General features: G+C 45.8%; 1 protein-coding gene across 1 annotated transcript; it reads right to left on the bottom strand.

Moving 5' to 3' along the window:
• Positions 1-8143: 8143 nt before the first annotated feature.
• On the bottom strand, positions 8144-9848 carry sox17 (SRY-box transcription factor 17). The gene is made up of 2 exons (XM_068747926.1): positions 9548-9848; positions 8144-9286 (listed from the first exon to the last, which is right to left on the bottom strand). Exons 1-2 carry the CDS (start codon positions 9846-9848, stop codon positions 8421-8423), a joined length of 1167 nt encoding a protein of 388 aa, XP_068604027.1. The 3' UTR covers positions 8144-8420.
• Between the last annotated feature and the right edge of the window lie 5941 nt (positions 9849-15789).

Below are 15789 nucleotides of genomic sequence, written 5' to 3'. Positions count from 1 at the left end.
AGTGAATTGGAGTCAAATCCATAAATGGAGTTTTAATGTTAAAATTTAGGATTATTTTTCCTGACCTCATTCTGGATCAAATCCAGAAGACTCTTTTCATCATAGTGCATATCAGAGCCCTTTATGAATGTGATTTTTGGTGAGTGAATTGAATGCATACTTTAAATTATTTATATTTTTTAAAGCCTCCATTATAAACTAACGGGAAAATACGGATATTTTTTTTTCAGACGGGTGTCCGGATCACTCTCAAAATGTAATGGGATCTAAATTAAACAGACCCATATTGATATATTTCTTCATCAAGATCCATCCAGCAGTTTTTCCCTAATCCTGCAAACAAACAAACAAACACTGTCAAAAACAGAACCTCCTTGGCGGAGTTAATAATTTATCACAGCAACTCAATAATCCATCTGTCAGGAATATCAGGATTAACGGATGACACCACAGCAAATGTAAAAAAAAAAACCCTGCGGCTGATCTTCAAGCAGGCGTGTTAAAGCGAACCGCTGTGAACGCCTGCAGGCTGTGAGGGTAAAGCATCGACACCCAAGCTCCTCTACAGTAAAATAAACACTGATATGTGCAGAATGCAGACTGTTACTCTCCAGAGGGCAGCGGCAGGCCGGGCCCTCCTCACCAAAGGGCTCCATACCGCATTAGCTCCGGAGGGCCCGGGCGGAGGGCCAGCCCGCCGACGGGACGACCTGACTGCTCGTGACTCAGATAGCAGCCCGGGGTGAGGAGTGATTTATCCGTCCGGGCTCACATCAGACAACCTTCCTCTGATTAAGGGTCAGTCAGCCGAGCAGCAGGGCTGCGTGGAGTGGAGACGGGCGGCCTCCCAGTGTGAGGCACTGGCATCCTGACCGCCGGACAAATGGACTTTCCAGACGGCACGCACACACGCACACACACACAAAATCATGCACAGATTTCCAGTAGGAATACTTCTTCTCTCCTTTATTCACACACACACACACACACCAGAGACAAGACTAAGAGTTATTGAGCCGGCCTTGACATTCGCTCACCCGACAACAAAAGGATGTGGTGAATCTGAGTCTCACACCGTTTGGATTTGTCTCTGCAGACTGTTAAAGATCGCTGTTCCTGCTGTTCTGGGTTCACAAACGGGTTACCACCTCCATCAATTTCAATGGTGTCCATTGTTTTGCACACAGCGTAAGGGACTTTTACAGGGGTGAAAATGAATGTCAGCGACTAGATTAGTGTTAAAGTTGATACGTAAGGGGTTTAAAGCGATGATTAATTAGATTTAACCGACACCGATGACCCCCGAATGTCTGGAATGTCATCTGTCCAAGTTTCAGTTGTCAGGACTCTGCGATGCAGGCTCCCAGGTTCGGCTGTAAAACGTGAATTCCATGGGAGGACACATCAGCGCTGGGCCCCGTCCCGTCTCAGCGCATCCAAATCCTCCGTTCCTTCTTGTTCGGATGCTGATTTAAGAAAAGTCCAGAATGAAGCGAGACAAAGACATACGCAGTAAACGGCGCAGATCATCAATACAGATTAGATTTTTTTTTTTTTATGTTGAATATGTCCAGAAACTTTATGGATGCACCCCCCCCCCCCCCCCCCCCACACACACACACACTGAATTTTACAGCATTCAGGAAAGCAGAGGACAAAAGCTGGAAACATGTTCAGTGATAAAACTTTTTACAGTATTCAGGGGACGTAACTTCACTTTTCTGTGACCTTTAAACAGCAAAGGTCACCTCAGTGATGATGGAGCTGCAGACAATAATGAGTAGCAAACACACACACACACACACACAGCTGTCAATATGTCAGATACTGAACCAACAAACACTAGAGATGACATCTTTGGAAAAAACAAAACCATTATTACAATCTGTGATGGGATGAGAATCAGCGTGTTTCACCTTTAAATAACTTTTTATGATATGTCATAAAATTGGTGTTGCACTTTTTCTCAGTGGCATCAATAAACAAACACGCAAGAAACGATAAATGAATCCTTAAACAATTCCATATAAAATTCACAAAATGCGTCACATTCGTAGAAATTATAGTCCACAGCCTTATTGACATAAAAAAATTTATTCACTTTCTTACAGGCATCAGAGTCATAATGAGCCCGTCTAACAGAATCGCACCTCATAATAAAGGTTTATTATGGTCAGCTTTTAGTCCTGTGCGCAGCTGACCCCTGCTGGCGGTGGTCGGTAATGCGCGCCTGGAGAGCCGACTCCTGTCTTTATGAAGAAACGCCATTTATTTCCAGATGTCTCTGTGACTGTTATCTGCTGAAGACAGACCCACAGACAGGAGACAGGCGCTGCTCGAGGGAGGAACAAGGCCGTCGGCCTTCGGGGAACTGGAAGCAGACTGTTTGCTATTTCAGTGCAAATGTGTTTTTATTTGTTTGAAGTTCATAATCCAGCAACAGGAGCACAAATACACTTCCTGCGTAAGAGACAGCTCTCAGGCTGAGTTATAAAAATAAAAAAACACCCAAATAGTCTAGACATTATCCTGGGTGTAGTTTCACTCAAAAAACAAGATGCCGTAGTATAGTTTTATTATTATTTAAGTAACTTTACGGGTGCAGCCAAAACTGTTTGATTCTGGAAGTTTCCATTTGAATTCTACACGGTAGATAAAAAAAAAAAAGTATTATTCTAAATGAGACAAGAGCCTCAAATACAATCATATGAGCTAGAAATGATCAGATTGCTTTTACGGATGTCCTATCCTCCATCAAATGGAGAGGGAGAAGATCGTGACATCGTGGATCTGCATTGTGACAAGTAAATACAGTGTTACTTTTAAATCAATAAGAGGAGAAAGAAAAAATATATCAGCAGCTCACACACACACACACACACGCTTCATTCACAGCCACCAATACAATGAGAAAAAGAAAGATCAGTGGACCCAGGTCGTGACACGATGCCCTCTCCCCTCTTTATTTAGACTACATATATATATATTTTTTTTTTTTTTTATGTATTTTTACTTTTTTTAGGAAGTCCTTCCGCTGATTCCCAAAATGGTGCAAGTGGTGTGAATTTCACAGAGCATGGCTTCCTCTCCGATAGAGGATGTTCCCAGCCAATCTTTCATGGATGGAGCGTCGGAACGAGGAAGTGGAGACAGGTGCTCTGGAAGATTTAAAGATCCACAGAACACCCCCCCCCCCCCCCCCCCCCTCACACACACACACACACACACACACACACACACAAACAGACAATGGTCCACATTTATCATGAGAACCTCACCTCGGCTGAGCCTCATTTAATCGCTTCAATCGGACGAATCAGTGGAACCCAAACTCTCCCCCCCCCCCCCCCATTTTGCTGGAAACTAACTCTTCTTATCTGTCATCTATTGATCGATGTTAGCAACTTCCACCTCCATAAATTCTATTGTTTATTAATAAATCTACCATATCTGATTCCACCGTTTTGTTTCATGGCCCTGCTTTTAGCTACGTCAAAGTTTTCCACTCTATATTTACACGAATTAATCAGCAGCAACTTCACCTGCTATAGATTATTACTGTACTGTACTTCTTTTTTTTATATATATATATAAACTATCTTTTGTCTGTTTTTCAAACCACAGGTAAAGAACGCTGGTTTTCTATCTGGCTAAATCCTTTTCTCATTGGCCTGTTTTTTTTTTTTTTTTTAAACTTTTAACTTAAACTCATTTATTTTAAGAACATATTCCAACACAATACGTCCACTAAATGTAACTTCCCATTCATAATTGACCAGTCTACGCTGTAAATCGAATCTGTTTAATCCAGAATTGTGATTTGAACTTCTTCTCTCGGCTCAGCTGAGCGGCGCTCCATCTTCCTGTAAACGTCCACGACGTCATAAAAGGAGCAGCTTTGATTGGTAGCTGATTTTTCCTTTGCTCATTCTTACACAGCAAGAGTTAGTCATGATGTTAAGTCACGCCGCCCGGCGTTCTTGGCCTCTAAAGTCTTCCTCCCTTTCCTTCGATGCTTCCCGAGGTATAGGTGCCGAGTCAACAGGGAATCCCGTCGCAAGTGGACAAAGGACTTGGAGACAAATGGGGCTCCATTCTGCCAACACCTTCACCTCCCAAAGAAAAACAGCAGGGGAGGAAACTGACTGCTGATGCAGTCATCTTATACTCACTGCCCGCCTGGACGGGAGCTAAAAATTGTCCCGGACGCCACAAGGGAATTCAAACAAAGGAACGGAGAGCGCTGAGCCGATGAGGAGAGGCCTGGAGTTGATTCAGTTCCCTGACTCAATTCCTGACTGTGAAACAAATGTGCCAGCCAGCTTTGGAAAAAAAAAAAAAGTTCTCTGGCGACAGACAAACGTTTTAGAATCAGCGGCAGGCTTATTTGTTGTTGTCCTGTTCTCATCTGTCTTGCTGTTTATGACACCTTTAAGAAGCCTGATTCGGAATGTGTCTTCACACTGAAACACTTTCATTGATTCAATTATTTTAATTTTATGATGTTTGACAAAAAAACAAATACTTTATTTCAAACATGGATCTAATCCAAAAGTAATAAATAAATAAAAAACAATTAGAAACATACATTTCGGAATAGTCGAGTATGTCCTAATATCATGTCTTTAAAATGCTCAATAATGTTTGAAGCTGCATCACACGTGGAAAATGCTGAAATGAGCGAATTATCAGTGATATTAAAGGAATATTAAAGGAAAGGAATGTTTATGTCTGGCATGGAAATCTAACCTATAACCCTCCTTATAAACACGAAGCATAATTTCATGTTCAGGCGTGTTTCTCAGGCTCGTTTAATGGTTTTCCCAAGAGAAGAGAGAATGTCTCACACACACACAAAAAAAAAAGGTATGTTTCATATTCCCAGGGTGGCTTCCGGAATAAAACACAACCCGATACCCGCTGAGCTGCTTATTTGACAGTGTGGCGGTTCATCCCTGTGAATTCTGATGCTGACTCCGGTACCTGTTTGAAGTTCGAGTGAAAAAAATAAACCATTGCATCACAGCGCTGAGTGGAGATTGACTGGATCCACTATATATATACCGGCAGCACAACTGGACGGTGGTGTGACAGGCAGGCCATAAAAGCAGGCCAGAGAGGGACAGCATATGCCTGGGATTACGAGCAGCCAGCCCCGCTTTAAACAACGGACACACCCTCTCCTGCAGCTGTCTCACATGCTGCATGCAATCTGCTATCAATGACTTAATCAGCTCGGGCCTTCGCAGCCTCTCTGTCCGTCCACCAAACTCAGTGGACGCTTCGTCTCATCGAATTCGCACTAGATTTTTGACTTGTTTTGATTTGCTCGTGGAATATTTCTCTTTTTTTTGTCCAGGCAGAACTTCAGTACTTCAAGAGATTCCATTTTTAACAGTGCAAATCAAAGACGAAAAGCATAACCTGAGAAGTGAGAAAATATATATATATATATATATATTAAATTAAAAATCAACAAATAGGCTCCTTTTATTGCTAGAACTTTTATAAATACTTTTTAAAGCAGAAATCCATGATTAAGCAATCAATTAGAGATTTAGGCAAGTCATGTTTCAGACCAATCTGGGGTTGCCACGGCAACACATTTGGAATTTGTTTTTGCTGTCATTCATCTTGGAGTGCTTATTGATGAACGTGTTTTTAAAGGATCATTAGCAACTCTTTTTTAGAAAGATACAACCCAACGTTTGCTAACTATGGCTTTTAACACATCTATTAATGATAATAAAGGCATTAATTACAGTCCCTAAAGCCTTCCTGAATTAACTTTCCTCCAGTTTATTAAATACTTAATCGTGTTCCCCTGATCCGTATCTCTGGCTGGTTGCACCTGGATTCTGCTCATATATTATGTATACGTTATTTAAAGTGCATTATGTTAAACCACGGCTAACGTGACAATATAATTAACCCTTTATCTCCAGCTTCGTCATCTCATTTCAGCTGATGTTGCGTTGGAGGCCGAAATGAAATCAAGTGCAGCCGGTTCGGGGGCTAAATGAAGGCGTGTTTGTGAGAGGCAGCTATACCTGGGATGAGATTAGGGCAGCGCCATGATTAAGTGCTGCTGTGTTAATGTAGCCGGGCCGTCCCTTCTTCAGACTGCTGACGGCGAGGCCTCGGGACAAACACGCCAAACGACGCAGCAGCGGGAACGCCGTGCTCTCCGTCCTCTCACTGCACGTGCTGCTTTTAAACGGCTTTATGGTACAAGAGCTTCAAACACAGATGCACGAAACACAACAATCTAGAACTAAAATCTACTTCTGGGAAAGGCATAGCAACAAGAATAACTTTGTAGCTGTGAAACATCAGCGAGGGGCAGGGGTTGAACTCCTCGACCTCTGCGCCACCAACCGAGATGAACCGACAAACGCCACGTTTGGCTTTTCCCAGCTTCCTTTTTTACACCATCTTGTATAGGAGTTGGCCGTTTGTATTTCTCTTTCCTCTTCCTCCTCTTTTCCCGTCTCTCCGAGCCTAACGGCAGATTTCCCGGTCCTCGGCCGTGTGAATCAGCGCCGGTACAATCTGTCCTGTCCATGAATGCCGCTTTCCTGCCCTCCACACAGACACAGGGTCAGAGGGAGTCAAGACCTCCAATACTAATTCAAATGTAAATCAATTGATGAAACTCAATAGTTTTGTTCCCACATAGCTTTAACTTTTTATCCGACACCTTCCTGCCTTCCCGAACTCTTAAAAGCCCCCACTCACAAGCCTCTTCCTCATCAGTTATCCCTGATCAATTAGCGAGGGGAGATAGTATCATGCTTGACATGGGGGGTCTGCCTCTCCTTAAGCCTGTGCAGGTGACCCCCCCCACCACCACCCACTGCCCCGATGCCTCAGGCCTGACCCTGTTGTCATGCAACCATTAGCTGCAACAACAGGGAGGGTAAAGCTACCACTCAGCTGAATTTAAACACGCTGGCCCCAATTAAAGCAGCTTGTTCTGCACGGCTGGAGGGAAAATCCTTTTGAGGGAACTCGGAAGGACGTCTGCACATTTCTGTTGTCCTTGTGTGGAGCAAAAAAAAAAACAACAACAAGTTGAAAAATTGTAGCTGCGTTGCTATTTTTGTGTATATTATTGAAGCCGAAAGAGCTGAAATCATCTTCAAACTGAGGAAGAGATTAGTAATATTTACCTTTAAGCACCAACCAGCACTTCTTATTTTAAAACAGTCAGCAGGAACATATACACCTCTGGAACATGTTTCCTCTGAAGTGCTAAAAAAAGGATGGTGAGGTCAGGGGTGATTGACCCCGCAGAAGAACCGCTTCCTTTTGAAATAAGGAGAAAAAAAAATCTCTATTTATAAAACGGGGCTCTTTCTCAGCTATGAATACCATGAAAAAGGTTTTGTTCTGATCTCTTAAAGAATATTAAACTGATAAATCTGACATACGGTGAAGCAACAGACCGGCGTCGGTGGATAAATATATCCCAGGGTGTATCGGTGCGGCCCCACAGAAATAAAACCTGATGTCATTGCCGGGTTATTACGCATAGCTGAAGGATGGATATTGAAAGATACCGTGTTCAGCTGTGAACATACAGAATGTGAATTTGAATGCCCCCCCCCCTGCAGCATTAATCAGAGGAGACTCAATCATTTACAGGCAGGATGTCCGGAGCATTAACCGCACTCTGCTGCGAAAACAGGGCGCCGTGTGTAGCGCAGACACCCGGATTACCTCCTCTCCATCCGGGCCAGGAAGTCCCGGTCACCGCCCGACTTCCAGGTGAGCAACTGGTGCTGCTGGGAGAACGTTGAGGTACGAGTTGAAGAGGGGGAAAACCAACCGAGACTGAACCATCGCACACAGACTCAGCACGGAATGTTGGGCCGCATAAAAAAACATCAAAGTTGGAGCTGCTTCTTTGAGAATTTATATATATATGCATATATAAATATATATTTTAATTCTAAACTCACCAATCCATCAATTTGACAGAAAAGGAAATGAAACTCCTTAAATTAAATTAAGGATGAGAATAATTATAAAGAAAGAAATTTGAAACTGAAGAACAAAAAGAAAGAGAAGATGGGTTTATTTGCAAAAATGTATTTCTCGAAAGTGCAAAAAAGTATAAAAAAAACAAATTACACACCTCCAGTATATATATACATACAATTTCAAAAGTGTGACTGTACAATACTTAGCATCGAGTACATATCCCTGCAAGGATAAAAAGGAAAGAGTTAAAACCAGTGTTTGTGTTAGAATATTCTTTTCTTGTTACAGTAAAACCGTCTTCTCTTCATCTTCGTCTTCGTGTCCAAACTCTCACAGGTTTCCTGTAGTGGAAAACAATTCTTTTTTTTTTTAGCTGCAGAGATTTGAGGTCAGCCCGCGTGTCCTTGCAGCGGGGTCAAAGGCCAGCACGGAGGTTAGGAGTTGTTGTAGCTGCAGTAATACACGGCCGTGCTGGCGTCTGACAGCACGGACGAGATCAGGCTTTCGGGTCCTTGCATTCCGGCCTCGTGCGTCCCGTACGGCAAACCCGTCACGTCCGCGCGCGCCAAAGAGGAACTCAAATACTGCTCGAACTCGCTCCGGTCCACCTCGGCCAGCAGCTCGGAGTGGTGCATCTCCACCCCGTCTCCCGGGTGAGGGTGGGAGTCAGGAGGCGGGGAGAGCTGCCCTGCCCCTCCGGGGTGCCGCTTAGGGTGGCTGGGACTGCAGTGCTGGGTGTAATACATAGCCAGGGGGTTGGGGCATCCCATGTAGGACGGGGGAAGGGTGGCGGGCTGGTCTGGAGCAGAGGCGGGGTGTCGGTGCAGGACGGGGTTGCTGCCGTGGTGGTCCTGGGGCGGATACTCTGCCGCCTGGGCGGGGTAGGAGTACGCCGGCATCATGTGGCAGTCCTCTTGCGAATGTGGAGGGAAGAACATGGAGTCGGTCTCCACGGCATCCAGCGGAGACGTGTCGGGCGTGGGGAGGCTGTAGCTTTCATAAGAGGGGCCCCCGAGAGCCTGAGCATCCCGGTAGTGGCTCAGAGGCTGCGAAGGAAGCTGGAAGCCGTGCTCGTGGTAGCCCAGGCCCAGATTCTCCACGCACACGGACTGGGCCTGGAGGTCGGGCACGCCGTGGACCAGGAAGCCAGAATCGAGCCTCTTGATCCTCTTCACCTGCTTCCGCCGCCGGGGCCGGTACTTGTAGTTGGGGTGATCTTGCATGTGCTGAACCCGAAGCCGCTCGGCCTCCTCCACGAAAGGCTGCTTTTCTGTGAGCGGAAGGGCCTTCCATGACTTCCCTACAGGCCAAGAGGAGATTCCTCATTAATGAAATGTCAGCAGATACTGTACGCAGCCCCCCCCCCCCCAAAATAGCCTGTTTCCATTTTTGGGTGCAGGCGCAGGTTCATTTTTTTTTTTTTTTATCCCTCAGCTTAATTCAGAAACATTAATTCTGTTCACCTGCTGGCTGAACAATAGATTCATTTAATGATCCATGCGTTTTTGGAACAGAATAAAAAACACAAAAAGTCAAAGACAGAACAAACGCAGCTACTTACCCAACATTTTGCTCAGCTCAGCGTTGTGCAGGTCCGGGTTCTGCTGCGCCAGCCTCTTGCGCTCATCCTTCGCCCAAACCATGAACGCGTTCATGGGTCGCCGGATCCGCGGCTCGCTCTTGCCGCGGTTCTGGCTGCTGGAGCCGGAGGCGCACGGCGGCTCGCTTTTCCCTTTGCTGTCCCCAAGAGGACTGAGAGGATCGGCCCACTGGCAGCGTCCCATTCCAGGCATCATGACTGACATCGCGCACCTTTCCTGGGTCTGATCGTCGCTGGCGTAACCCGCATCGGGACTGCTCATCTCGGTCCAAGCCTGCGGAGGAAGAAGGTGGGACGTCAGGCGCGATTCGGGACGTTCAAGATGGGAAAAAATAAATAAATAAAACAATTAGTCAGATCCACTTCAGGGAGACGCGCGGGAGTGCGCGGGAGTGCGCGGCATGGATTACTCGTCTCTGAGTGGGAAGGTTGGTGAGCTATAAACTAGCAGGCAGCCAATCAGCATGTGGTGGGCGTGTCCTACTGTTACAAAGGTGTAAAAAAGTTTCGGGGGTATCCCCCCCCCCCCCAACCGCCTCCGGCCCTTGTTTGAAGAGCGCGCAGGAGACGCTGAGAGAGAATCGTTTGAAGTTTACGCACGGAAACTTTAGATTGAAAATCATTACATGAAACCGAAGCAGACTATTAATCCTTTTTTATTCTAAAAAAAAAATTTGTTACCTGCTTTTTGGTGACGTCAAATGACGTCATTGCCTCTTAATCCACAGTAACGTTTATTTGGACAGTTGTAATTCTCACCCGTGTATTGGACTCACATTGGCAGACATCCACGCGCGTTCCTCTGTCTGTGTATTGGGACATTATCACCATCAAATCTTGAATGTCAAGCTTTTACGCACGGTCGTCTCCAGACGAGCGCTCTTTGATTTAAGCTTAATGAGGAGCTTCCAAATTTAAATAACATTAAAACTGAAATAAAACACCCATTACGCAGCTGTAAGGCGATGACACCTGTGGCACAAGCACTGTAAAAATGATACTGGTGCCTCAGGCTGCGTTTAAAAAGCCAAAAACGGTTTCTCAATGAGATTCAGTGAGTGTCTGCGCCCGACTCGACGTCGGTCTGGGACGTTAATGACTAAAACAAACAGCTGACTGATTATGTCGAGGGAATGAAACGCTTTTCAGGATCAGATTTATGAGTAGAGCGTGAAAACGCCCAAATATCTTGGAATGAACGTTTTTTTTTTTTTTTTAGCAGGAATGACATAATTTGGCTTAGAATTAAGGATTTGATTATTTTGGTCATTCCCACCTCTTTGTGGCTTTAGAGGTTCATTTCACCCAAATATGTCTGAACAATTGTACCTGAGTGAGATTATATGATGCTCTGTAAACTTTGAGCTTTAGAAAGTAAAAAAAAAAAAAAAAAAGAGTTAGATTAAGCCTAATTAATTGTACATGAATAAATTAACCCAAACATATACCTCTCTGAGACTTAAAAGCCAGTTTCATTTTGGAGCTGAACATCACAAGTCAAATATATCAACCCCATCAAATCACAGACCATGACAGTAAAACACGGGGGGGGGGCAAAAGGTTAACGCAACCTGCTGCACCTCAGATATCTAAACTCAGAATGTTTGCGCCGTAGAGAATGAAGCCCCCCCTGGTTGTGGCCAGAAACCCAAACATCGGTGATGGGCTGCGGGGGGGGGGGGGCTCTTATCAGAGTCTGCAGACCTCGACCTGTCATCTCCGTCTTTTCTCGGCCTGCGCCCACCTCGTTGCGGATTATGAGCCTCCTGACAGAAATATGAGTGATGCTTATGCAACCTTTCGGTGCCCCCCCCCCGTGCAGACACCAGAGGGGACTCCATGAGCACGCTGGGTGACCCTCTGTGGGAGGGTGTGGAGATCCAGCAAAGCACCGCAGGGGACAGGATCTGGACCATAATACTGTCATCGTCTATTTTGCAGCTGATGACCCGATAAGATCCCCCCCCCCCCGCCGATCCTTTGAGACTAGAGAAAGAAAGACTGTGTGTATGTGCCTGTTGCGTGTTTGCTTGTGTGTATATGTGTGTATTGACATGGGCGTGGGTATGAGTGTGCCCTGACAACCTCTCTCTCTCTCTCTGTGGGAGTTCTGATGGGAGAAGTCATAAAGTCTGGAGTCCTCGCCACATTTCCTCTACAAGGTGAGGTTCAGAGTTAGCCCAAAGGAATGGAGGGGAGGTGACATGCCTCATATCCCCCCCCCCCCCGCCTGCCCCTCCACCGAGTCCCCCACCCCGTGCCTGGGGAGTCTGGGGCTGGGTGGGGGCTCGGGCTCTCGACGCCAGCCTCTGGACTTTGCGCTCAGGGAGAGGTCACTTGGCTTGCTTACACAATGGCATTATCTCAGTTCCAGCCTCTGCTACTGCAGCGGTGAGCACTTCCTGTCCCTCTGCGAGCACTTCCTGTCCTTGGCTTTAGCAGCACAAACTGTCCGCCTTCCAAGTATGTTCTGAAAGGCAGCTGAGCCGCTGGTCGTCAGTCTTACTGTACAAACGTCTGTGGGTGGCTTTCTTGGGAATTGCACAATGTGTTCGCTGGCTCCTTTGTGCTGAGCTGCGCCGCAACGATGGTTTAAATCACAGGGGCGGAAGGTATATATGTGTTAGCACTCCGCTCCGACCCCCCCACGCCCGAGCCTCTCGAGCTGCAAAGTTCAGACAAAGACGCAGAAGGGCAAGTTGTTCTGGATTCAAACAATGCTCCAATGAGAGCATCTAGGACTCTAACACAAAGTTTAGCTCATTAATGGGCGAGCCAATCTACAGGACTGGTTTTAATTAATTCAATTCATAGAAACAATCAATTTTAAAATGTTTGGAGTTAAATACTACTGAATTAAAAAAAATAATTCTCCATTGCTTTAATAACAAAATAATAAAAGTTAACTCATCACCCTGCTTCTCTTGACATTGGGTGATAATATAACAAATTAATGTCTATTATCTGCATTTATATTAAAAAAATAAAAATATTGGCCACCATGGAGCCGGGATACAAGCCAAAATCAAAAAAAAGCTTTCAATTCTCTGAGCAGATGATGAAATCAGCCACCATCAGAGAAGATAGTGGCTCAGAAACCATAAATATATTAAGACACTTAACATATTATGTCATCCCCGTCTTTCAGAATTGCACGGTGCAAACTTCAATTCTGTGGTTTTGTTTTTTTTGGTTCCTATTGAGATAGTGATTGTTTAGAATCTCCGATTAGACTTTGACTTCCTCCAACACCTGCTCTGGGGAACAGGAGGTGTTTCAGGATAGGGGGGGGCTCATCGGGAGGAGCAAACAAGGAGGATCAGGAGCGGAGCACACAACAGGTGTGCAGGAGAGAACTCTGAGACTGATTCTGTAAATAGAGATCGCACCTTTTTCATGAAACTTTAAAGATCGACTTCCACCTGGAATTCAGAATGGATTTTTTTTTTTTTTTCTGTCATCTGTCAGTAAAAGAAATCCACAGATGCCTGTTGAGTGTGCTTTAATGCGTCATTAACAGTAGTCCTCCTCCTCCCCCCCGGCAGATTGCTGGGAAAGTCTCCTCACCCGGTAGCACACGCCACAACCCCGCTGAGAGAGCACGACTGGGATGTCGTCCGCCGCAGACAAGCCGGGACGCAGGGGACGCCGCCTGCACTCTCGTCTCATTGTTCTGGAGGCATTCATCTGTGAGGGATCTGCTGGGAATCAGGTGGGAATCTAATGCCCAGCTCATTCCACGTCGAGCACAGAGGACACCTTCACCCGGTCAAGAGCAGCACAATCCTGCCCCCCCCCCCGCCTCACCGAGATGCTCCCATGTCCCAGTTTGGAGATGAGCACATCCGGTGGATTTCCTCATCTCACCCTCAGTCTCTGTCTGTTCTACGAAACCCAAGCTCGGGGTCCAGAATATATTTTAAATATGGCTTTATTCGTGCTGACGTGAGGATGTTTGGAAACTTTTCACCACGAGTTGCGGCGACCTCGGGGGGGGGGGGGGTTGCGCGCCAGGGGTCAGCCAACAATAAAACGGAAGCAACAAGTAAAATAATCAAAGTCTCTTTCCTGAGAGCCGCCGTGGTGCCGCAAGTTTCAGCCGGGACGCTGAGAGAACACACATGCTAAGTTAGAAAAAGTAAAAATGGAATGCTTCAAATGGAGAAGACGGGTGTGACGTTTGGACAATTTTGCGAGCAGCAGTTAGCGGCTCAGTGAACCGCCGTGATAGCAAAACCATTTCACGTGGATTCAAACCCAGCTAATCTGAGGATTATCTTCCAATCCAACTCTACCAGGTTCAAATTTAAACTCCGTCTTACACACCCACTCAGCCAACTCGCCGCCACTCGTTTGTGACTGCCCCCGCCTCTTTACAGCAACACCGCAGGGGAAAGGGAAATCTATTAATAGGATGCCTTGATTGACTGATGAATCGCCGAGTGAGCGGGGGAAAGGGAAAGCCCAGGTTTCCTTAATGAAACGAACACGGAGGTCAACCTCACGGGAGAGCAGCTCTTTCATCTCTTCACTTTTACTGGCCCGACCCTAACCCTTCCCACTGGTGACCAGCATTGTCCGGACCGAGGCTAATCGAGAGCCGTGTTTATCATTTTAATGACTTTATCCATGAAGGCAGAGGGGCTTCCTGTTCTCCGGGTTCCTTGACAGACCAGTCGCATTATTAGGGTCAACCTCAGCTCCCAATCTCGCCACGCCATTGTTCCTACTGGTGCTATGACCATTCCCAAACTGATAAGACTTGTCTATTTCGGGTCGTTCTTTTCTTCACGTCCTTGGCACATGAGTTTGAGCCTGAAATAACTTTTTATTTTGGGGGGGGGGGGGGGTCTTTTAAGAGAAGGAACAAATCATGAAAACGTAAGGAAAGGAGTTGCTCTAAATAATAAAGTTTGTTTTTAGTCATCAAAGGGATAAAATTATCCTCCGGAACAATAAGTCGCTCAGTCATGCACCAAAGCCGGTTTATGAGCCTTTTTTTTTTATTACTCTCTGTCCAAGAGGTCCCTTAAACTCCAACCATCGTCTAACCAATCTGAGGCAACATGGGGCTTTGGCGTAAAAGGAAATCAGAACAATATCTCGGCTTGAAAAATCTGATTTGATGGGTTAATTACTGATCAAACTCTCCAGACTCTGTTTTTTGGAAATGAGAGGGGAGACAGTGAGGCCTTTGTGTATGACAATCAGGGTGTGAATTGATCCCTCAGTCGCTCAAACACTCCGGGTCCTTTCATGCGTGGCCTTTGCCATGCCGAGGCGCGAAGGCATCGCCACGGAAAACAGAATGGCGATACCCCCGGAGGGTGCCGAGGGTACGCCGCGTCGACCCAGACTGGCCAACGGCGATCAATAAGAACGTGTGTGTGTGATCAGTGTCATCACCCGTAGCAAGAATCTGGATCAATAGAGGTGAATGCAGGAGCTGCAAAGACAGGAGATAACGCTCACATAGCCTGAGCTGCAGAGGAAACCAAGCTTTATGTGGCTTTTCGTGTACATGTATATATATATTTATATATTTATTTCACAGGAAAATAATGCAGTTATCTCCAGAATTTGCAGAACAAATTCTCCAAAACTTCCTCATAGATGAAACCACTTCTCCTTAAACCTGTTTTTCCATATCAAAACAGCACTTTTTAATTTTATTTTATTAATGGTGATATCAGTGCTACATTTGGGACAAAAGATCACAATCAAGCGTCCTGATTCCACTTCGGGGTCGTGACCCCTTTATTGTGATCTAGTGAGAAAAAAAGTGGTTGCAGAATGCACGACTTTTACACAGCTGTGGTTTTATGGAGGAAAGGCAGTATGTGTGTGTGTGTGTGTGTGCGTGCGCGTGTGCACGCTTCCTCTGTATGTTGTTCCCTTTACAGAAACAAGCCACATTACTAGGAAGAACCAGCCGTTCATGAGAGTCACACAAACCTTATTGTTGATTTGGGTTATTTTTTGCAGGATGACAGAACAACCCCCCCCCCCCACACACACACACACACACACACACACACCTCATCAAATCAAATTAGCTCAATCACAACCTGGATTGGTGTCAGGCTAACGATGGTGCCGGGAGGAGTGAAAATCAGCCTCAGGTGTGATACTTCCTTTCACCCCCCCCCCCCCCTGTTTGTTCCCTTGTGAGAACAAACAGTGCTTTTATTAACACGTTTAAA

The sequence above is a fragment of the Brachionichthys hirsutus genome, chromosome 14, assembly GCF_040956055.1.
Source record: "Brachionichthys hirsutus isolate HB-005 chromosome 14, CSIRO-AGI_Bhir_v1, whole genome shotgun sequence".
Taxonomy (NCBI): Eukaryota; Metazoa; Chordata; class Actinopteri; order Lophiiformes; family Brachionichthyidae; genus Brachionichthys; species Brachionichthys hirsutus.
The sequence above is the reverse complement of the archived record's forward strand: the minus strand, read 5'-3'. Positions and strand labels throughout refer to the sequence as shown.

Excerpts from the sequence above, each read along its gene's own strand:
- sox17 (XM_068747926.1), bottom strand. The coding sequence starts at position 9,848 with ATGAGCAGTCCCGATGCGGGTTACGCCAGCGACGATCAGACCCAGGAA. Across the intron at positions 9,287-9,547 it reads TGAGCTGAGCAAAATGTTGG|GGAAGTCATGGAAGGCCCTT; the intron begins GTAAGTAGCTGC and ends CTTGGCCTGTAG.